Below are 25,002 nucleotides of genomic sequence, written 5' to 3'. Positions count from 1 at the left end.
GATATTTCAAAACGAAAAACGAATGGACGCAGATATACACGGACCATTTTGAAAACGAATGTTCAATGTTGAAAACGAATGTTGAATGTTGGAAACGAATGTTGAATGTTGAAAACGAATGTTAATAGTTGAAAATCCAATGTTGTAAACGATTGTTGAAAATTGAAAATCGAATGTTGTAAACAAAGGTTGAAAGTTGAAAATCGAATGTTAAAAACGAGAGTAGAATGTTGAAAACGAATGTTGAATGTTGAAAATGGATACTAGGGAAAAAAATGAATGTTGAATTAGTGGAAGATATTAGCAAGAAAATCGAGGGAATTGTGCAAATGATGATACAAGCATGAAAATTACCACAATGCATAATTATTATATACTTTTAAAGAAAGAACTGCTGGCCATTAAAAAAAATAAATTTCAAGATGGCCATGGCCATTTTATAAAATGGTTGTTTTCTTCAGTTTGAAATACTGATTTTTCTAGAAAACTTTTCCTTTGAACTTCTTTGAGTTAAAAAAACAATTATCAGGGTTATCACCTTCCTTACATCACATATTTATTAAAAATAAATATTTGACATCTATCCAGTATTTGCGCATGCGCGAAAATGTTACAAAATAATTATAAGATGAGCAACCTGTCTTTCAAACTATGGATTTAAACTTAACAAAGAGTGTTATCACTTGTTAAGTTGATGGAAATTATAAAAATATTTTCTACGTATTTGCCTCCATTTTGGAACCGGAAATCACTATTTTTCTTCATTTATGTGTTGTTTTGTCGGACTTAGGAACTGTTCTAACGTTTTATCATCACTTACATTGGATTATACCTATAACACATTTTTCAAGGATTTACATCCCTTGAGAAGTTGCTTGAAAGTATAAAAATTTTGACTTTTGTGCCGGCATTTTGAAACCGGAAGTCACCTTTAGTTTCATAAATGTATTGTCGAGTCGTAATTTAGAAACTGTCATTTACTTTTTATCAAATCTAACATTGGATTTTACATATAACACACCTTTCAAAGGATTAACGAATTATTGCCAATTTGTAATGACGCCATTTCCAAAATGTGTGGTGGCCATCTTGAAAAATTGATTTTTTTTTCTGGCCAGCAGCGGATTTTTATCATTTAGTCAACCTTTATACCAAATTTCATGCTTGTATCGGGATTTGCACAATTATGTCCATAATATCTCCCACTAAATGATGAATATTGAAATCGAATGTTGAATGTTGAATGTTGAAAATGGATACAAGGGAAAAAAAATGAAAACAAAATGAATGTTGAATGTTGAATATTGAAATCGAATGTTGAATGCTGAAATCGAATGTTGAATGTTGAAAATGGATAAAAGAAAATAATAATAATAATTGAATATTGAATGTTGAATATTGAAATCGAATGTTGAATGTTAAAATCGAATGTTGAATGTTGAAAATTGATACAAGAAAAAAAATATTAAAAGATTTGAATGTTAAATGTTGAATATTGAAATCGAATGTTGAATGTTGAAAATGGATACAACGAAAAAAAAAAAAAAAAAAAATTGAATGATGAATATTGAATATTGAAATCGAATGTTGAATGCTGAAATCAAATTTTGAATGTTGAAAATGGATAATAATAGAATGCTGAATGTTGAATGTTGAAATCGAATGTTGAATGTTGAAAATGGAAACAAGAAAAAAAATGTTGAATGTTGAATATTGAAACCGAATGTAGAATGTTGAAATCGTATGTTGAATGTTAAAAAATGGATGCAAGAAAAAAAATTAAAACAATTTGAATGTTGAATGTTGAATGTTGAATAATGAACCAACTTGACATCCGTGTTCTTAACTTAAAAAAAGGATGTTTGCTAATGTGTAAAAAAAAATCAAACCTTTCAAGCTGTTGAAAAGACCCTTTTTAAATTGATAGAACACAACGTGTATAGAATGATGTAAAACTGAAAGAAAACAACAAAGACTGTATCATTTTCTTAAAGATATGAGCCATAAAAATTTGGCTGGAATGATACGGCTATATATATAAAATATAAAATCACAAAAATACTGAAACTCCATGAAAATGTCAAAACGTTAAGTTCCTAATTAAATGAAAAATCAAACGATAAAACACATTAGACGAATGGACAACAACTGTCATAAATGGTGGATTGAACCTGGCTTTATAACGCTAAATTACGTAATCATCTTTTATTCGTGCGTACCTTCTTTAAAGACTCAAATGTTGCAAAACACTTGTCCTTCCTCCTGTGTTTTATGCTCCTATGGAATTTCAACCAAAGACGAAGAACTTAATCTTTCATTACTGTACTAGATACATATACTAAATAAGTGTCCTTACAAAGAATATTATATAAATGGTTGTAAAAAAAAACTCTTTTTGACTTTTCTACACTTTACAAAAGTAAATCGTATTCCAAAACAAAAGAAAAATTGAAAAAGTTGGTCCTGCTGTGTGTCATTAATAAACGGCTAACATAAATGCAAATATCTTGTCTAAAGGAGGGATACATTTCTGTTTTGTTAAAAATATCTCTGATTCAAACAGCACATTTTTAAAAACATATACTATCAAGATGCTCGATTTCTTGATTAATAAGACATGTATTACTCTTGAAGAACATGTTATTCAACAAATAATAGATCGGCATTCCTAGAAGAATAAACTGTGTCCCTCTTTTTTTTTTCGACTTGTCCCTTTATTCATACTCGGCTGACTTTATTCAGAATCTTCTATGGAAGAAAGAAAAGAAGTTGGTAACTTTTGGTGACTATGTTGAACGCATCTATCCGATTGAACTTGAGATAACGATTACAACAGATACAGCTAAGTCTGCCTCTAATTGTGCCTGAAGTATAAACATTGACAATGCGGGTTGCTTGAAAGCAAAAAATTACGGCAAAAGAAATGATTTCAGCTTCTTTTTTGTGAACTTTCAATTTCTATTTACCAAAATGTCATCAGCGTTTGTATACGGAGTATATCCATCCCAGTTCATAAGATTTTCCAGGGCTTGTATTTCCTATATATATCTTGAATCTACAATACCGATTTCCTTGTTAGAGGGTTACTGCTGACAAGGAGGCTATTGAATCAAGAGTTCCAAATGTTGAAGTTGAAATTATTCCTTCGTTAGTTTTATGTAGATACCGAGTATTTCTGAACAAAGATTTATGTCAACATGTAAAGTAAACAAATCGGATTAGGGTATAATTAAATTGCATTGTGTACTACTCATTTAATTTTCACTTAACACAATTCCTTGCAGTCGTTAAAAAATATTAGAAAGACATTGGTGAACAACGATCACAGCTATGCTACATTGCCATTTCACGATAATAATATTTATAATGATCATGATGTTAAGCCTGATCCCCAACAGTGTATTGTAGATTGAATTGTTATTATTTCATTGTTTAAAAATCATATCATCAAACTCAATAGGTAATTTTGATAAATAATAAGCTTTGCTTTTTCAAATTGTCACAACTATAGCATGAGGTGGTATCGATATTAAACATCAGCTTAAAAATTGTATTGGCTTTCCTTACACGTCTATCTTTATCTATGTTTATGTTTTTATCTAACTATATGACCGTCGGTCATCTCCGGAAGTTACATCTTTAGCTAATTAGATGGCGTCTTTACAAAAATACACGCAACATGCAGATATATACCATTATCATGATTATACTAGTACTATACATTCTATGTATCGTAAATGGTTCATTTCAGACCTTTGATAATTTGGTTATGAGTTTCAGCATTTTATAAGTCATATTCAATAATATGAACGAAATCGAAAAACACAAATTAGACAGCTAATTAATGCCCCTCTGATTCAACGGTAGACTTAAAATGTTTTAGACCACTTTTCATGGTTTGCTATGTGTTATAAAATGTTTGTTGGGTTGAAAAAAGAGAATGTAAAACACGGTTTTATTTCAACGAATTCCCTGAATGTGTAACTGTCTTTTTAGTGACACAAATTTGTCTGTAAGTGCCTAGTTTACAGGCCTTGAAAAGATCCATTATTTACATTTAATTCAGTAAGTTAACATGCGATATTATTATATAGCATCTATATATCTACAGTTAATGTAAATAAGTATTTATAAATAATGACTAGTAAATATTGATAAAGGAAAGCTATAAAATCCAGTCAACGACAAATGTCGGATCTAATACATCCATGGCTTTTACACATTTGGCATCGACTATTTCTAATAAAATTAAATGCATACTTTTAAAATGTATATCCTTTCTCCTTTTCTTATTTTGTATTATTGTATGTCACAATATTGACTTTGACCTTGAAAAATTAATATTTTTCAGCTATATACATACAATCTCTTCGGATGTTCACAAGCACATTTCGCAGCTAAAACAGCAATATTACTTTAATTGAATAATCAAGCACTACGAAGTTGCTTGCAGTTATTTTACTGATATGATATTTTTAGGCATATCACTTTCTTATATATATATAGGAAGATGTGGTGTGAGTTCCAATGAGACATGTTCTTAACTGAAGCAGTTCAATTGAATGATCTTTTCACATGCATTGTGTATGAAGGATATTTTCTTTGAACCCAAATGAGAAGACACATACATGAATCTATGATATATATTTCTTAAGGCACATACATTTTCTTTATTCTAATTTCTATTTTCAATATATGCAAAATTTAACGGATAAAATTATACAAATAATTTCTTACTAGTAAATGTGTAAGGGTTCAGCGGAACTAGGTGTGTCGGATTCTTTTACTGTTAATCGCAGGCACAACAAAAATGAGGTGAAAAAATAAAAATATTCATGTTGATTTTATCTCTTGTTTGTTAGGAGCTTGTGTCCTAATTTGATAAAAATCAAGGATACATGTAGTTAATGAATCAAATAAATGTTTTAAAAACTTTAACTGCAGACGGTTTGTAAGGTTTACTTGAAGATACACTCAGTCTATTTATATAAAAAAAAACACAGAAAACTGGTACAAGACTTTAACGAATTTTCCTTCTGGATACTAGAATTTGATCGTATGTGCTTATCCAAGTTTGGTACAAATCCAGGATAGTTTAAGAAAGTTATTAAAATTTTAAAAACTTTAACCACAGAGTAAATGTTATATTTCCTGGCAGAAAAACTAAGTCCATTCATAAGTGAAAGACGGAAAAAACAGGATTTTGTTTTCAAAATTTACTTTTGGATACTATCTTATGATCATAAACAAGCCTCTTTCCAAGTCAAGTTGAAATCCAAGATAGTTAAAAAAAGTTATTAAAATTTCAGTAACGTTAACCACAGAGGAAATATCTGTGGACGACGACGACGACGCTGATGCCAACGAAAAAATGAAGGATCACTATATCTTGCTTTTTGATAGTCCGAGATTACTCTGACGTCCGACGGCTGTTTTGCCAGCCAAGCTGGGGCCGTGGGACGTCAGAGCTCGTCCCATATCAAAAAGTTGATATTTGCCCGTCCAAAATAGATGCGCTGCTTCGTCGCTTCTTGTGCCGACTAACAGCCTTGGAATTATATAAATTGGGTATCAATTTGTTAATTTTTCATTTATCTCTTCATTCGTGTAAGTTTCACCTACCTGCCACCCTTTATTTTCTCATATTTTGACAGTTTTCACAGTGACCCATCGATTCTGGCATTCTAACTTTCATTTTGAAAGATTGTCTTGTGATCATGAGAAAAAAGTAAGGCACAATAGACTATGGGAGATGATGTATGCAAATGACCCTAGGTCATTAACTCGTTCATTTACGATGCGAGTTGTGTAAATGTCCGAGAGCTTCCGACTGTTATTGTGGTTGGCACTAAATGGCTTATATCGATCTCCTGTAAAGGAAGTGAAATATTGTGGTTGACTACTAAATGTTAGCTATCGATCTCCTATAAAGGAGGTGAAAAAAGTATAAATATTTGCATATTTGAGTCTCGAGGTCGTGAAATCTCTCGTAACTGGAAGTCCATTTGAAAATAAAATAAAAAATGTCGGAATCGATGGGTCACTGAAAACTGTCAAAATATGAGAAAATAAAGGATGGCAGGTAGGTGAAACTTACACGAATGAAGAGATAAATGAAAAATGAACAAATTGATACCCAATTTATATAATTCCAAGGCCGTTAGTCGGCACAAGAAGCGACGAAGCAGCGCATCTATTTTGAAGTGTTATTAAACCAATTTGTATAATGATCAAAATTTTCTATGATAACTTCAAGTTTGATAAACTCCTTTTTGTATAGAAATAGGAAGAAGCCAAATCATTTTTTGTAGTCATTTGACAAATATTCAAATGTTAATTGAAGCAATTGGTATATTGCGATTTTCAGAATTTTGCACATTTAAAATGTAAGATCATATTATCTTTTTCTTTTTAGTTTCATGTATATTTGAACCAATATGTGTCTTGGTTTAGATCTTGCTAAATCTTCCATGTCTTTGATGCAATGTTTATAGCTCATACTAATTTTCTTAAAATTTCGTATTTTTAAAATTTTCATACTTTTGTCTGTCTCTGGGACCTCAGTTTTAATGTTCGTCCACATACCATACAGACTTTCCATACCATTAATCCTTTTGTCACGTTTTGTGAGTATACTCCAAGAAACATCTCATCAAATGAAAAGAAGATAGAATAAACATTTGAATCATTCAATTTGATTGTACTAAGTTCGAGTTTAAAAATGTGTAGTGATCAAAACTTTAAGTTTGATAAACTGCTCTTTGTATAGAAATAAGAAGAAGCCAAATATGTTTTGTACTAATTTGACAAATATTCAAATGTTAAGCGAAGCAATTGATATGTTGCGTTCACCAGAATTTAATTTAAAAAAAAGTATGACAATATCAACTTTTTCTGTTTAGTTTAACTTGTAAATGAAATTTCAAAATCTATCGTTTTCCATTTCAGTAAAAAATGCGGTTGCAAATATTCAAGTGTTAATGATACATGTGTGAAAATACCATGCATACCTATAGTTTAATAAAACAATTTATATTCTCTGGTTTAATACCTCTAAAAGGTTCATCCGTAAGCTTTAACCGGAATGTATTGTTATAAGGAGAAAACATGTTGTCATATCCAGAAGATATCCTCACGTCAACCGTGTCATATTCGGGTAATAATGTCCTACTTAGATCAACATCTGTTCCTTTGTAAATGTTACGGAAATCTCTGAAATGTTAATGAAAAATCTGAAGTTAGTTATATATGATCATGACGTCATTAGGAAAACAAATATGTACTAAAGTTTAATATGTAAACAGATCGAATCAATTTTTTTTAGCTACAATAACAATTAAAATAATTAATAATGAATTGGGATATGACTGTCAGGACACAACTATCAATCATAGACCGATTGCAGTTGATGTATGTAACTGTATATTACACGATGGTATTAGAGTATGACCAATACCCATACAGCCTATCAAATTATGAAAGCCTTCGCCATGTAAAAGAACATGAACGAACCAACCAGCTCCATCGAATGTACGGCCAATGACTATGACCCACTTTAAATCATGTGAAATATATAAACGTGTTAAAGCGCTAAACCATTCCATAAATTTAAATAGTGATATAACAGCCCAATATCAAAATCAGATCAACAACAATTGACTCTTCTGACCAATTCGAAGAACAACCTCTAAAAAACTTTAAAAAAACTAAAGACAAAAAGGTACTAATCAAAGAGTACTCACAGACACTAAAAGGTAGTTACAAATCAATTTACAGCTGGTTTAAATTATATCATTTACCTATATATCAGCCACAACATAGTGGTCCTAGATTGTTTAGACACCATTTTAGATACAAAATGACAGTCTACAATGCATTTGTAGTTATCAATAATATGATCACAACACATAATTTTTCTTAAAACAAAAATGTAAGATCTTTATCAGTATTTAATCGATAGCCTTTAAATATTTTGTTATTTGAAAGGATTAAACATTTTAGTTTGAATGGTAACTCAGGGAATCAGGCATGACCCATTGGAGACCCATTGGTGGCCTTCAGCTGTTGTCTGCTCTATGGTCGGGTTGTTGTCTCTTTGAAACATTTCTCATTTCCATTCTCAATTTTATGATTCAGTCAAGGATGTTCCTATATGCAATCGTCAGCGTAAAAAAAAATGTCTGGTCTCCAACAAAATAGACGGCTTTAATTGATTTCATAATTAAAATTCATTAAAATTGAAGACTACCAATGGGTTTTCAATGCAGCGAGAAACTCCCGCACCCGGGGAAGTCCTTCAGCTAGCCCTAAACATACAAGTTCAGTGATAATGACGTAATTGTAAACTCGGAACTATACACAATAAATTCAAATTAAAAATCATACAAGACTAACAAAGGTTAGAGACTCCTGACAGGCACAAAAATGCGGCGGGGTTAATCATGCTTTTTGAGATCGTAATCCTCCCCTATACCTCTAGCCAATGTAGAAAAAATAAACCTCAACAATACGCATATTAAAACTCTGTGTAAGAGAAGTCCAAGTCCGATGTCAGAATAGGTAACTAAAGAAACAAATCAAAATGAAAATAATACATATATTACCAAGGGACAACTAGCAGCTACTGACATGCCAGCTCCAGACCTCAATTTAATTGATTGAAAGTTTATGTCTGCATCATATGAATACCAAACACAATCCCTCCCGTAATTAAGGGGTTTAGTATTACACTATCATAAAATATATGAGAAGAACTTAACCCGTGTCATTCCAACAACTGATTTTAAAATAAATATGTTTAATTCCAATGCAAATACCCTATAAGTGAATTAATACAGAAGTCAAAATATGTAATCTTTAATGACCTGACAACAGTATCGTAACTATGTCCGTCTTAATAAGTATGTTTAAAGGTTTTGTTAACTTTTGAGGTGAATACTGACATTGTTTTGCTTTGTAAAGAATATTATTATAAAAGATTGAAATACCTGAACGTATAATCTGTCTAATTGTTGAGTTATATTTACGAATGATGTCCTCGTACCGATGATGAGTAAATGTTTTGACTAGTTTGTGATAACGAAAACCCTGGTGTAATAATTTTTCAGTAATAGATAAATTTCTCTCGCTAAAATCTAATACGGTGTTACATACACGAGCGAATCGTACAAGTTGAGATATATAAACACCATAAGATAATACATGAAAAATCATCTCTTTTATCATAAATTTTTGTATTAAGCTTCTCGTTAATGATATAGATATCAAGATCAAGGTAAAAGCAGTGGTCATTGTTAATATTAGCTTGATTTAAAGATAGTTCAACAGGATAAATTTCTTTAGTATACATACTGAAGTCGTCATTATTTAGAGCCAATATATCATCCAAATATCTAAAAGTATTGTTAAATTTTTGTATCAAATGATGTTTCGATGGGTCTTTGCTGATTTTAGTCATCAATTGTAACTCATAACAATACAAAAAACAGCTCAGCAATAAGTAGTGCACAGTTAGTCTCCATTTGAATTCCGATGACTTGACGATATATGGAATCTCCAAAGCGAACACAAATGTTATCTAGTAAAACTTAAAGGGCAGATCTAGTATCAAAGCATGTCTATTTGACATAGTTCTTTTGTTTGTTGCTACGAAAAATGACCTAAAAGAGTTTGAACATATATGTTCGCATATTTTTAAATGTTCATTTAATTAGATGTGTTCATTTTTTTCTTAATAAGAATATGAGGCAAATTGGTATATAAGGTAGAAAATCAAAGCTTTGACCAGACTTAAAAAAATCACCAATATATGCATTAAATTTTCAAATACTTCCACCAAATTTTTGACACTCAGAAAATTAAAAGTAATTAATTCCACAACTTTCAAAGGCTTTATTTGAACAATTTATTATCAGTTTTTTTTTTATTGTTTCAAGTGTTCTAGTGAGTAAAATATACGCTTTAGTAGTGGAACAATAGATTGAAGACGAAATACATCTATATTTGTAAGGTGTTTTGTGTAACTTCGGAAACCAGTACATTGTTCGGACTTTCATTGTATTTGGTTCTGTTTGTAACTAAAAGTTTATGTTTGTTACAGATGTCGTTGTCTGGAAATGGAGTCAAGTGGAGCGTTGGTGAATTCGTGATTTCCTTTTGCAGAACCTCGATGTAAAATGTACGTCAAACAATACATGCAATAATGATATCATAAAAAGCTTTATCACATTCCCTGGCTAGTTCTTTTAGTTTATATTTGATATTTCAGGAATAGGGGTTTTATAGTTGTTGTTAAGAGTAGAATGATCTTTAAAATGTTATATACGTATATCAACTATGTTCATTACTGAATTTAAAAAAAATTTGTCCGAAGATTTGTTGTCAGCTTTTTTTTTTATCGTTTTATCCATTTCAAACAGTAAGCACGAAGTGAATCGTGGATGATATTACGACACTCATTCCAATTAATAAAAGACAGGGAAGATATTTAGGTCCTTTACTGAGGAATTATTTTAACTAACGGTCGCATACGACGTTAAAGTTTCCTGTTATAACATGGAAAATGGGGCCATAAATATATTCGGAATTACTGTAATTACATGACGTAGGTGTATTTTCACTAATATTTACATTTTTACACACTTTGCTCTAATCAAACACATATTTCCGGGTTTATTTCTTGTAAACATAACAAATAAGAGGGAGTTTAGTATTATCAAAATATCCAGGAATTTGTTCTTAAACAGAATGATCGTTAGAAATACCGGCAATATTTACAAAATCAAAACCCTTATTGACATACTTGATTTCTTTTTATGATCTTAAGGGCGATCAATTTTGGGAAACAGTTTAGAATTACAATATACCATTATGATTTGATTTGATTTCATATTGAGGACTGCAATATGGAACTGTGTTGCAATCCTTCAAAACTTTATTTGATTTATTTAGAGGTAAAGAACAGATCTTTGTTAAAAGAAACTGTCTGCCGTTGTTTTTTAGAATAGAAGTTAGGTCCGAAATAATTGTATGGTTGGACCGAACTTTTCTTTGATTGCGATTAACATGGTTGACCGTTATGGAATACTTCTTTAAAATATGGCAAAGGATATTTTCCAATCGTCCTAACAATAATCTGTTTATGTGTCCGCAAATGTGACCAAACGAGTTATACATATTTTTTTTGTAGTCAAGACACAATGGATTTGGAAAACAGTTCAAACGAGAAAACAAATGAGTTATATCAGAACTTAATGGCATTTTGCAATTAAAAGGCTGATTGTTATTCATCTTAACAAAAATCATGATGTAAAACCAGTTATAAATACAACACGAAAACAAAAACAAAAATATCCAAAAAGTCCTGTTCGATTTTAGCAAGTCTTTAAATATTTATGTTAAGAAGTTTCATAGCAAATTTCAACATTGAACGCAGCCTAAAACAGCTTAATGTCGCAGGTGTTCAAGGAAGTGAACTAGTAGCCACCTACAAAACAAATGTGCTTGCTAATCTTTTAACAACTTTGTTCACTCCCTGGATACTTATCCTAAAAAATTCCACTTTAAAAAAAAAATGAATTCATCGGTATTATCATGATTATGCTGAATGTTCTTACTTTATAAAAAAAACAACATGTAAGGATTTATACATTCAAAAATATAATACTAATTCAATCATACACAAATATAATTGAAAATGGAAACGGGGAATGTGTCAAAGAGACAACACCCCAACAAAAAGCATTAAAGACGACCACTTGTTATAATATATCAATTTGTACCGAACTAAATTAATCAAATTAAAGATTATTTAATTATATTCACTTTGATAGTAAAACTATTAACTGGTAAGGACATACGAAATATCATACTAGGTCCAAGCAAAAACAAACCAAAAAGAAAAGAAGAAAAAAACACAAAACACAAATCTAAAAAATCCTTGACGTCTGAAATCTGGAATTGATTGTGTTCTGACGTTTTATATCTCTTTCAAATATCACAGATGGTTGTTTTTGTTTTCATCTTATCCACTAAACTATGCAAATACGTATATAAGATAATTGAAATCGTTATATAATTGGTTAATATAACATATATAATTAGTTTCATGTGATTTTTGTGTCGTAATTGATGGTGTTCCAAACTAAAGGAAAAGACCAAAATTTTCCGCAAAAAATATTAAAGTGATATTCAAAACTATAAGCTTAAGTCGAAAATAAATCTCTTATTCCATGGCAAAAACCGAAACATTGAAGTATTGAATATTTCTTATATCTGAGAACAATAAAATATTTAAGATATACATTCAAATAAGCATGTTCAAATAAATATTACTTACAGTTCATAAGGATATCGCAACTTGACATTATAACTAACGGACGGTGACTTTAACCATGATAATTTTTTAGGTAACCTGCTGGGTACATGTATTCCTGAAAGAACTGGTTCCCAGGCAAATTCTATCAATGAATATTGCTTTGACCAGTTTACTGACGCAGGTGGATTAGGCAATGGAAAAGTAGTCACTTCCAAAAAATTACTAGCTAATCCAATACCAACATGGTTAACTGCCTTAACAGAAATCCTGAATAGAAATCACAAAATAAAACTATTTGAAGAACTTTTAAATAGGTCGTTATTATGCTGAATGTTAAAAAATCTATTATGTTCTTATAGCTCTTGTGCACAGCGGAAAATATTATTTTTTTAATTCTATCTAAATTGATTTTTTTTAACACAAGAAAGAAAAATTCGCGTTTCCGTTGATTAAGAGTAACCAAATATGATAGTACAATATTCATAATTTTTTGACTAAAGATAAATCATTGATGGCAAGAATAAAATGTCAATTTTCAGTTTTCATTCTTGCACATGTATAAAAAAAAGTATGCAACTGTTCCAAATTTTACTAAGATCAAAATGCAACAAATAATTAATGATACCATACAAATATACAAAAACAGAACCTGACATGCAGCTATAGATAAAATATTGATGGTAAAAATTGTAATTTATATATATATATATATTAAATGACTGAATAAATAATCAACGATAAATCTTACGGGGCGATGGATCATATAATTATGATCCAGTACACTACAAAATATAATATATAACAAGTCTAAAAGGGTACAACATCACCAAAAACACAATAAAACGAACAATATGTTTGATATTTCGGATAACAGATATCCTTCCTCGGTAATAGCACGATGACAAATGAATCATGTCAATTCAAATTAAGACTCTATCAAAATCTTGAAATTAATACAATTTTATCGAACGCTGGAACAATGTTAAAATTTCCAAACACGGCGCAAAGACTACAGAGATATGCCAAAATAAAATTAGTTATTTACGATGTGAACTGGCACAACTCTGAATTCCCAAAGGTGGTGATAGTTGAGATTTTAAACAACTGTGTGGGAATACAGTCCCAATAAACAGTCCTGACCGATTTACGCTGGTATACTATTTAAAATATTACAGCGGTAGAAAAATTGCAATATATGTATGGTTGACATTATTATTAGAAGTTATATGAAACAAATGTCTACTCCTCTATCACATTTAAAACGTGGGCTTTTTCATAGAAAAATAGTCTATTAATGTTATAAACCTGTACGAAGTTGAATGATCAAGCTCATGCATCAAGTATTGTAAATGATTCACGACTGTACCCGCTTCATTTTTGTCACCACTTGTTGACCCAAAACGAATAATGTCGTCTACCATAATGATTACTTCTTTCCTTCGAATGTTTTGCTTTTTTCGCTGATCATTTGTCTTCTCCAACTCTTCATTACTGTTATGATGAATAAAACTGTCTTATACACTTTGTATATTGCATGTGTAGGATCAAACAACAACATACACAAGTCAGCTTCTGTGTATATTCGATAAAAACACAATAATATCATTTATTACGTCTAAAAATAACTGCACATTTTGAAAGATCAATGTAAAACTATACTCAATGCTTGTGACCAGTTAATACTATGTAAAAATGTTTTAAAAAGTCCACTATATTTGATGAAAATAATTCAGAAGTATGTTTTTATACTTAGGGAAAGTTTTCTAAATAATCTCCTTTACAATTAATTCATTGATTTCCATCATTTTGTTGTAATGTAACATCAGTAAAATAGATGTATTGCCACATCTTTGCATGTGGTGAAATATCTTTTTATTCTTTCGGGGTAAGTGTTACTCTAAGAGTTTCACAATGTGGTTTGTAAACCGTTTGTTGTCGTTTCGTCATTATAACAGTATGACTTTATTCACTCGTCTATGTCTAGTTTATTTGTGGGTTTGTTTATTCTTTTTTAAATTGCAGATAATCGGTATCTTATAAATTGTATATTCAGTGTATAATACATGTTCATATTTCAATTTGATTAAAAGATGATGTCCAATTATGATCTAATAGGTAAAATGTTAGTTTTTCACCATTGCAATTTTTAACACCTCGAAATCGGCATACGTTATTATACATATAGATTTACGTGGAAGGTATATCGTAACAGCAATTATTATGTACATTCTTGAGTCTGTGCTGAGTATAGATATAGCAATTGTGTTTTCTTTTGCGTAAGTATATTTCAACAGTATAAACGTCTTACACATCGCAAACAATTTTCAAAATATCCAAGAGATCTAATGTATAGCTTTATTCCAGTCAACGTCATGAGATTTACATTAAGATATGTTCATTATATCAATATGATATAACATTAACCATTCTGTAATACTAAAACTATGCATTCCGATTCAATATTTAAGTCAGACAATTAAAACTCAGCCTTTCCATTGAGGATTGCTTTATTTAAGAGATACGTGTTCTTATGTTTGTTACGAAAGAAAACATTTCCAAGCTTACAAAGCCACCCTTTTTTTAATACTTATGTGTAGTAACATTTCGTTATTTTATCTTTTCAATAAATGTAACCTGTTTTATAACTACTGCGTGATGTATACCTAGTATAGAATACCATGTTAATTTAGTATCTACAGTTAACATACCTTTAGTTTGAACATATCTATTTATAGTGGATTGTGAAACAAGTTTTGCAACTTATATTAATCCCTCTCCACTTTGCGGGTGCGAGTGATGCCTGGTAGCGGCATTATCCTGCTCTTTTTCGAAATCTACAAAGGTGTCTTTAACGTTTAAGAGATATGGCTCTCTCTTAACATGGGGGGTGAGCCATTTATCGTCCCCTTCCGACGGACTATTATCGGTTTCCTCAAGACCATACTCGAAAATGGTGTCAAGGGAGAGCCGAAAATTCATACTTTTAGGAATTAAAGACGGCACATTCGTATAACGAAATTAAACTATTTTTGCAATCATGTTGCATTACAGGTTGAATTGAATGAGGTGTGTCGATTATGATTCAAAATGGTATGGTGTGTAGTGTTTGATGTGAAAATAGTTATTCACTGCGGTACATTCTGTGCTGTTAAAACAATTTACTGGAAAGTAAATTTATATTTTGTAAGTTTATGTTTAGACAGTTTGGTAGTTACTTCTTACCTTTTCTCACCATCTCTTGATTCAATTGTCCGATTAGCTATATACGTTGACGATCTTCTTTTATTGCTGCTGGCCAATATGTTTCTCGCTTCAATTTCAAAAACGTACGATACTATGTCACTGCCATTGCTTTCTGGTTCTTCAAATTGCAGCAATAATAATTCAAACGTTACGCAAACTTCTTGTATACCTTTAATAGGACTAGGAGGACCCGGAGGCGATTTAACGTTTGTCTGGTTACTATAAGGACCTTCTCCAAAATCATTTTGAGCCTTTGAAAACAGAAAACATTAAAGTTAACAAATTAGCTGTTAGAATTATTATCTTAAATTGTATGAATAAACGAATTACAATAAAAGAAAATTTACTATATGCCGTTATAACATGAATAAGTCAGATTTTGTTGTTATGTAATCAACACGATATCTTTTGAATTAGTAATGATTTAATTGAACCGACTTCATCATTGTTCATATTATTACCTGATATGGACAGTATATTCGTGTCCATTTCTTTATTTATCAATGATATTCAGGTTGTTTTGAAACAGTCAAGACAGTTTCAATTCAAGCATCTTACATTCAACAGACAACATATAAAAACGATGATGTGATATGATTTCCAATGGAACCAGTTGCCGCATAAATGAACAACTAAAGCTCACCGTACGGCATTCAGCAATGAACAAGCCTATTCTGCATAGGCAGTTACAAAAGGCTCCGAGATGACAAAAATAAACAATTCAAACGGACTAATTTATGTTGAAAAATAGACGAAAAACAAATATGAAACACTTAAACAAACGACAAATACAGAATTGCAGGCTACAAACTTGGAACAGACACAGACTGGATTAAACGTCCTTTATATCACTATTTTGAGCCGGATTCGAGACGAATACGACCGATAACAGAAAATTTTGTAAGATGGTAAATTCTTTTAAATTATAAAAAAAACATGCTACGAAACAGAATGCGTGCTAATATTTACACAGGGTGTTAGTGACCTAACCCACAATATATATATTTCTTATATTGGTTCATGCAAATATAATTATCAGTGCTAGTGACCTAACACAACATATCGTATTACACAAATAAAGGACACTAGCTCACAGTGTGACACATTTATCTATACGACTATTTTTACAAGTGGTATTAGAACTAGTAGATGATGAGTTTATCTACTACAACTTCTGGTGGAGTTTGAATTTCCCGAAGGTATCACCAGCCCAGTAGTCAGCACTTCTGTGCTGACATAAATTATCATTGATATGGTAATATTTATAAATTAACTGTTTACAAAACATTTGAATTTTGAAATACTAAAGGTTTTTCTACCTCAGTAAAATATCATCTTAACCGTATTTGGCAAAACTTTTATGCATGTTGGTCCTCAATGCTCTTCAACTTCGTACTTTATTTGGCTCTTTTTGGTTTTACTTTTTAAGATTTGAGAGTCACTGATGAGTCTTTTGTAGACGAAAAGCACGTCTGGCGTAAAACAAAAAAATTAAAATTGGTATCTTTGATGAGAGTATATTGAAAGTAATGCATTCCTTACATATTTCTTAAATTTTGTCCATACAAAAAGAATTGTGAAAAATAACAACGTGTTATCTAAATGTGAATTTAGCATTTTTTTCAATCGTTCTTTTGTCTTCTTAAATGCAGTATTGTGTTAACCAAGGGGACACCACTACTGACCATATACACAAACACAACACACCTATTAGCCCCGATATCTAGCAAAGAGGGTCTACACGTGTGCTTTTTTGACTAACGATATTCCTTGAACTCTATAGGATGTTATATATATAATACACAATATATGGTAAATGTCAGACATTCTTTTATTTAGAAAATTGTGGATTAATCCAGGCTTCTTTGGGATATTGAAACAATAAAAACAAAAAAAAACCTAAAACTATTAACAGAAAAGCAAATTCACAACTAGATTTGCCATTGCAAGCAATAGCGGATGGCACCCTTCCCCTATTGCCAGGTGAGCGGCAGCCATTTTGAAAATTTCAAAGTCAAAGACCGCATCTATAGATGTCTGTTAACATTGTTGTAAAGTTTCCTTAATTTTGGAGCATTTTGAAATTTTTGAATTTTTTGTAGTTTCCATGGCAACGGCGGCCATTTTGGAAATTCCGAAGTCCAATGTGTTATCTTTACTTGACATTGATAATTTATAATGAGTTTCATTAAGTTTGGCGCATTTTGAGATTTTTTTACATTTTTGCAGTTTCCATGGTAACAGTGTTCATTTCGAAAATTCCAACTACAGTTTCAACATCGACTTATGCCATGTTATATATTCATAAAGTTTCTTTGAATTTGATCTTATATTCCTTAAGAAAAGACTGGTTTGATGTTTTTTCCCATAGGTTCAATGTTAAACTTTTCTCCAGTTTCCATGGCAATGGTAGAGATTTTGCAGAAGCTAAGTACTGTTGGTACCTCAGGGCACCACTGCCAACATTTACATAAAGTTTCATTAGGTTGGCTCTTATAACGAAAGATTTAGAATTTTGATTTTTTTTTACATTTTTTTAGTTTCCATGGTAACGGCGGCCATTTTTTACCATTCCAATGTCTCTTGCACAACTTCACATGGCGGTTCATATTATGGTATAGTTCCATCAACATTGGTCTGACCAATTCCGAGAAATAGCGTGGACAAAATGTGTGGAAGAATAAAAATAAGAAAAACTAGATTTGTAATTGCTAGCAATAACGGATGGCACCCTCGTCCCCCATTGCCAGGCGAGCGACAACCATTTTGAAATTTCAAAGATTAAAGAGCGCATTTACAGATGTCTATCAACGTTGTTGTAAAATTTCATCAATTTTGGAGCATTTTGAAATTTTTGATTTTTGTGTTGTTTCCATGGAAACGGCGGCCATTTTGGAAATTCCAAAGTCGAATACCACCTCTTGATGCGCCACTCAACATGTCTGTCAATTTTTAGAAAGTTTGGACCAATTTGAAATTTTTGGACATTTCTGCTGTTTCCATGGTAACGGTGACCATTTCCAAAATTCCAAAGACACCTACCACATTGGCACATGATAAGGAACATACCATTAAAGTTTTAATGGTTGGATATACCATATTAAGAGTTTAAATACTACTTTAAGATTTTCCCCATAGGGTTTAATGCTAAACATATTTAGTTTCCATGGCAATATAGTAGTTCCAAAGATTCCCAAAATCATCTCAAACCTGTATATGGTGGACACCAACAATATATAAAAATTTGATGTTTTTCAGTTCAGGAATATTCAAATTATTCACCAAAAACAAAAAAAATATTTTTTACATTTGTTCTGTTTCCATGGTAACGGCGGCCATCTTGCACATGCCAAAGTCTGCTGCACAACTTCACATGGTGTTCCACATTGTGGTATAATTCCATCAACATTAGTCCATTCAAATCCGAGAAATAGCGTGGACAAAATGTGTGGAAGAATAAAAATAATAAGAAAAAAAGAAACGTAGAATAACAATATGTCACCCCAACTCCGTTGAGGGTGCCATAACTAGATTTGTAATTGCTAGCAATAACGGATGGCACCCTTCCCCCATTGCCAGGTGAGCGGCAGCCATTTTGAAAATTCCAAAGTCAAAGATAACATATACACATGCCAATTAACATTTTTGTAAAGTTTCGTCAATTTTGGAGCATTTTGAAATTTTTTAAATTTTTGCTGTTTCCATGGTTACGGCGGCCATTTTGAAAATTCAAACTTCAAAAGTCAACTCTGCTGATGCCATTGACCATTCCTGTAAAGTTTTATCCAGTTTGCAGCATTTTTTTTTTGTTGAAATTTTTGACCTTTTAGCATTGTTTCCATGGTAGCAAAAGATATTTTGGAAATTCCAACTCCAAATGCCACATCTTCCAATGTTGCTCATCGTTACTGTGAAGTTTCCTGAAGTTTGGAGCATTTTGAGAATTTTGAAATTTTTGGAGTAGTTTCCATGGCAACATAGTAGTTCCAATGAGTGCCAAAATTATCCAACACCTGTATATAGTGGGCACCTACATTGTATTAAAATATGATGATTCTGAGATAAAGCATATCCAAACAGTTCACTGAAACCAAAAACTGGATTTTTTCACATTTGTTCTGTTTCCATGGTAACGGTAGCCATCTGAAACCATTCCATGTTTCCTGCAACTTTGCACATGGGGGTCCTTAATATAGTAAAGTACCATCAACTTTGGTCCTATAGATTTTGAGAAATTGCCTGGACAATATGTGTGGAAGAAAAATAATAAAAATAATAATAATAAGAAAAAAAAGAAACGTAGAATAACAATACGTCACCCCAACTCCGTTGAGGGTGCCATAACTAGATTTGTAATTGCAAGCAATAACGGATGGCACCCTTCCCCCATTGCCAGGTGGGGCAGCCATTTTGAAAAATTCAAAGTCAAAGATAACATATACACATGCCAATTAACATTTTTGTAAAGTTTCGTCAATTTTGGAGCATTTTGAAATTTTTGAAATTTTTGCTATTTCCATGGTTACGGGTACCATTTCCAAAATTTCAAAGACAGGAGCAACTTTGAGACATGCCATGTAACATATTGATTAAGTTGTAGAAGGTTTGATTTAATATTCTTGCAGGAAATGCAGCTTCAAAATGTTTTCCCGTAGGGCCAATGTTAAACTTTTGCCCTGTTTCCATGACAATGGCGGCCATTTTGGAATTTCCTAATATTGTCACAACATCTAGGCATACCAAGGAACATTACCATACAATTTCATCCAGCTAGGTCTTATAATGAAAGATTTAGAAATTGCATTTTTTTTCACATTTTATCAGTTTCCATGGCAACGGCAGCCATCTTGATGATGCCATACCCCGTTTGCACAATTTCATATAGTGGTCTACATTATGGTATAGTTCCATCAATATTGTTCAAGCCAATTCTGAGAAATAGCATGGACAAAATGTGTGGAAGAATAAATAAAATAATAAGAAAAAAAGAAACGTAGAATAACAATATGTCACCCAAACTCCGTTTAGGGTGCCATAACAAGTAATCCTGTGTTAGGATGCTAACACAAAAGTCACCAAAACGGACCCCAAATCGTTTGTTCTGCGGTATCAATGATGCCAAATTACCTATGTGTAAAGTTTCATTAATTCGAATGGATTTTGATATTTTAACATTTTTGCCGTTTCCATGGTTACGGCGGCCATTTTGGAAATTTTGAGGTCAAAAGTAATGTCCACATATGGTAGGCAACATTTGTTTTAAGTTTCATCAATTTTGAAGCATTTTGAAATTTTTGGACATTTTTGCTGTTTCCATGGCAACGGCGGCCATTTTGAAAATTCCAAACTCAAAAGTTTAGTTTACATACATTAGGCAACATTTGCTATAAGTTTCAATAATTTTGAAGCATTTTGAAGTTTTTCATATTTTTGCTGTTTCCATGGTAACGGGGGCCATTTTGAATATTCCAAAGTCCAACCCCCACTGTAATGTGTTCCCTCCATAATTATATACAATCATGTACCATTTAATGTCTCTAGAACTAATTTGACATTGATGTTCTGGAATGTTCCATAAAAATTCACCCCCCTAAAATTATGCCAAGGAGACCCCCTACTGAAATAAAATTAGTTCCAAGTTGAAGCTGACATGTGTCTCTAAATATTCATAAAAGAAAATATAATACCATCTACTCTATTTACAGCAGAAAATTGATGAAATGCAAAAAAAAATTGACCCCACCCATCTTTGAGCCCCCCTAATTATGCCAAGATGACACCCTGGTATCATGGACATTGGGTTCTGCAACCCCCATGATGCAGACCTATACCCATAATAAATATACATTTTCCATCCTGTACTGCTTCCCAAAAAATGGTAGGACAGTTTAAGGGGTCAGAAAGAGAAGAATAAGAATAATAACTAGAATTGCCATTGCAAGCAATAGCGGATGTCACCCTGGTCCACCAATTGCCACTAAACAGCAGCCATGGTAACGGCAGCCATTTTGGAAATTCCAAAGTTGAAAGCCGCATCTAGATTAACAAGTTAACATTTCTGTAACGTTTCATACAGTTTTGAAGAATTTTCAAAATTTGGCTTTTTTTGCACAGTTTCCATGGCAACATTTGAAAATTCCAAAGTCATACTGCTGCTTTATATTGTGCTCGCTATAATATAATACCATTATATAACATTTAATTGTCGTAGATTTACTTTAACATCAATGTTCTAGAATGTTCTATTACATTTTTACATTCTTTCTGTTTCCTTGACAACGGCAGCCATGTTGGATATGCCAACCATCGACTGCACTTCTGCACATGGTCTTTAACATTTTGGTAAAGTTCCATAACAATTGGTCCATCCTATTCTCAGAAATAGTCTGGACAAAAAAGTGTGGAATAATAATAAAAAAAAGAATCGTACAATAACAATATGTCACCCGACCTCAGTCAGGGTGACATAATAATAAGAAACGATACAAAAACAATAAGTCGTAATTGCAAGCAATAACGGATGGCACCCTTCCCCCATTGCCAGGTGGGGCAGCCATTTTGAAAAATTCAAAGTCAAAGATAACATATACACATGCCAATTAACATTTTTGTAAAGTTTCGTCAATTTTGGAGCATTTTGAAATTTTTGAAATTTTTGCTATTTCCATGGTTACGGGTACCATTTCCAAAATTTCAAAGACAGGAGCAACTTTGAGACATGCCATGTAACATATTGATTAAGTTGTAGAAGGTTTGATTTAATATTCTTGCAGGAAATGCAGCTTCAAAATGTTTTCCCGTAGGGCCAATGTTAAACTTTTGCCCTGTTTCCATGACAATGGCGGCCATTTTGGAATTTCCTAATATTGTCACAACATCTAGGCATACCAAGGAACATTACCATACAATTTCATCCAGCTAGGTCTTATAATGAAAGATTTAGAAATTGCATTTTTTTTCACATTTTATCAGTTTCCATGGCAACGGCAGCCATCTTGATGATGCCATACCCCGTTTGCACAATTTCATATAGTGGTCTACATTATGGTATAGTTCCATCAATATTGTTCAAGCCAATTCTGAGAAATAGCATGGACAAAATGTGTGGAAGAATAAATAAAATAATAAGAAAAAAAGAAACGTAGAATAACAATATGTCACCCAAACTCCGTTTAGGGTGCCATAACAAGTAATCCTGTGTTAGGATGCTAACACAAAAGTCACCAAAACGGACCCCAAATCGTTTGTTCTGCGGTATCAATGATGCCAAATTACCTATGTGTAAAGTTTCATTAATTCGAATGGATTTTGATATTTTAACATTTTTGCCGTTTCCATGGTTACGGCGGCCATTTTGGAAATTTTGAGGTCAAAAGTAATGTCCACATATGGTAGGCAACATTTGTTTTAAGTTTCATCAATTTTGAAGCATTTTGAAATTTTTGGACATTTTTGCTGTTTCCATGGCAACGGCGGCCATTTTGAAAATTCCAAACTCAAAAGTTTAGTTTACATACATTAGGCAACATTTGCTATAAGTTTCAATAATTTTGAAGCATTTTGAAGTTTTTCATATTTTTGCTGTTTCCATGGTAACGGGGGCCATTTTGAATATTCCAAAGTCCAACCCCCACTGTAATGTGTTCCCTCCATAATTATATACAATCATGTACCATTTAATGTCTCTAGAACTAATTTGACATTGATGTTCTGGAATGTTCCATAAAAATTCACCCCCCTAAAATTATGCCAAGGAGACCCCCTACTGAAATAAAATTAGTTCCAAGTTGAAGCTGACATGTGTCTCTAAATATTCATAAAAGAAAATATAATACCATCTACTCTATTTACAGCAGAAAATTGATGAAATGCAAAAAAAAATTGACCCCACCCATCTTTGAGCCCCCCTAATTATGCCAAGATGACACCCTGGTATCATGGACATTGGGTTCTGCAACCCCCATGATGCAGACCTATACCCATAATAAATATACATTTTCCATCCTGTACTGCTTCCCAAAAAATGGTAGGACAGTTTAAGGGGTCAGAAAGAGAAGAATAAGAATAATAACTAGAATTGCCATTGCAAGCAATAGCGGATGTCACCCTGGTCCACCAATTGCCACTAAACAGCAGCCATGGTAACGGCAGCCATTTTGGAAATTCCAAAGTTGAAAGCCGCATCTAGATTAACAAGTTAACATTTCTGTAACGTTTCATACAGTTTTGAAGAATTTTCAAAATTTGGCTTTTTTTGCACAGTTTCCATGGCAACATTTGAAAATTCCAAAGTCATACTGCTGCTTTATATTGTGCTCGCTATAATATAATACCATTATATAACATTTAATTGTCGTAGATTTACTTTAACATCAATGTTCTAGAATGTTCTATTACATTTTTACATTCTTTCTGTTTCCTTGACAACGGCAGCCATGTTGGATATGCCAACCATCGACTGCACTTCTGCACATGGTCTTTAACATTTTGGTAAAGTTCCATAACAATTGGTCCATCCTATTCTCAGAAATAGTCTGGACAAAAAAGTGTGGAATAATAATAAAAAAAAGAATCGTACAATAACAATATGTCACCCGACCTCAGTCAGGGTGACATAATAATAAGAAACGATACAAAAACAATAAGTCGCCAAAAACTCCGTTTTGGTGACTTAAAAAGAAACGTACAATAACAATATGTCACCCCAACTCTGTTGAGGGTGCCATAATTATCCTCCCTCAAAGAGCAACCATATTATGAATACCAGTATTTATAATTAAAATCACTTTTAGGGTGGTATGGGTGTCTTCCATCATCTTTGATTGTTAAAAAAATAGAGAACCAAAGGTCCAGATTTTCTATGAAGTTAGCACAATTTATTGCAGGAATGCAGATATTAAATGTGAATTTTCATTTAAAAGAACCAATTTATAAGAATATAACTTATAAATATTAATACTTTTACAAGTATAGATTAGTTTTGGTTGTTTTTAAATGTTTTTAAATTGGAATTTTAAGGGGAGGTAACTCTAAAACAGTCCATTTTCTATGAAATTTTGTATCTAAACTGGAAAAAACAAACGGTGAACCTATATTTTCATTTGATATTCTCAAAGCATTGTTTGAAAGCTATCTTTTCCTAAACAATTCTATCACTTTGTTTAGATTCTAATCATAAAATGGTGTTTTCACCTGTATAATGCATACAAAATGTGCCCTTTTTTCACAACCTGTAGATTGAAAAAATGCGCGGTGACCTGTCATTTTTATTTAATTTTTGAACATTCACCAACAGATACAACATTTCGGCAAAGTATGAACTAATTCTATCATTTTTTTTTAAACTCCCATACCACCTTAAATAGCAAAAATGATAGACGAAGACAATAGGTATATATTTGAGAGATATCATTATCGTACTGATGCGGAGTTTGCATAAACTG

The 25,002-nt window shown here is 32.0% G+C and overlaps 1 protein-coding gene across 1 annotated transcript in view; it reads right to left on the bottom strand.

Moving 5' to 3' along the window:
* LOC139498309 (uncharacterized) overlaps positions 1-25,002 on the bottom strand; it is a 78,262-nt gene that overhangs the window by 35,683 nt on the left and 17,577 nt on the right. The window contains exons 5-9 of the mRNA XM_071286676.1: positions 15,539-15,810; positions 13,622-13,807; positions 12,338-12,583; positions 7,052-7,212; positions 6,541-6,648 (exon numbers count right to left, since the gene is read on the bottom strand). Of these exons, the coding sequence (XP_071142777.1) occupies positions 6,541-6,648; positions 7,052-7,212; positions 12,338-12,583; positions 13,622-13,807; positions 15,539-15,810 (973 nt within the window). The remainder of the gene's footprint in view (positions 1-6,540; positions 6,649-7,051; positions 7,213-12,337; positions 12,584-13,621; positions 13,808-15,538; positions 15,811-25,002) is intronic.

The sequence above is a fragment of the Mytilus edulis genome, chromosome 12 (genome assembly GCF_963676685.1).
Source record: "Mytilus edulis chromosome 12, xbMytEdul2.2, whole genome shotgun sequence".
In the NCBI taxonomy this organism is placed as follows: Eukaryota; Metazoa; Mollusca; class Bivalvia; order Mytilida; family Mytilidae; genus Mytilus; species Mytilus edulis.
This window is presented reverse-complemented; position numbering and strand designations above follow the sequence as displayed.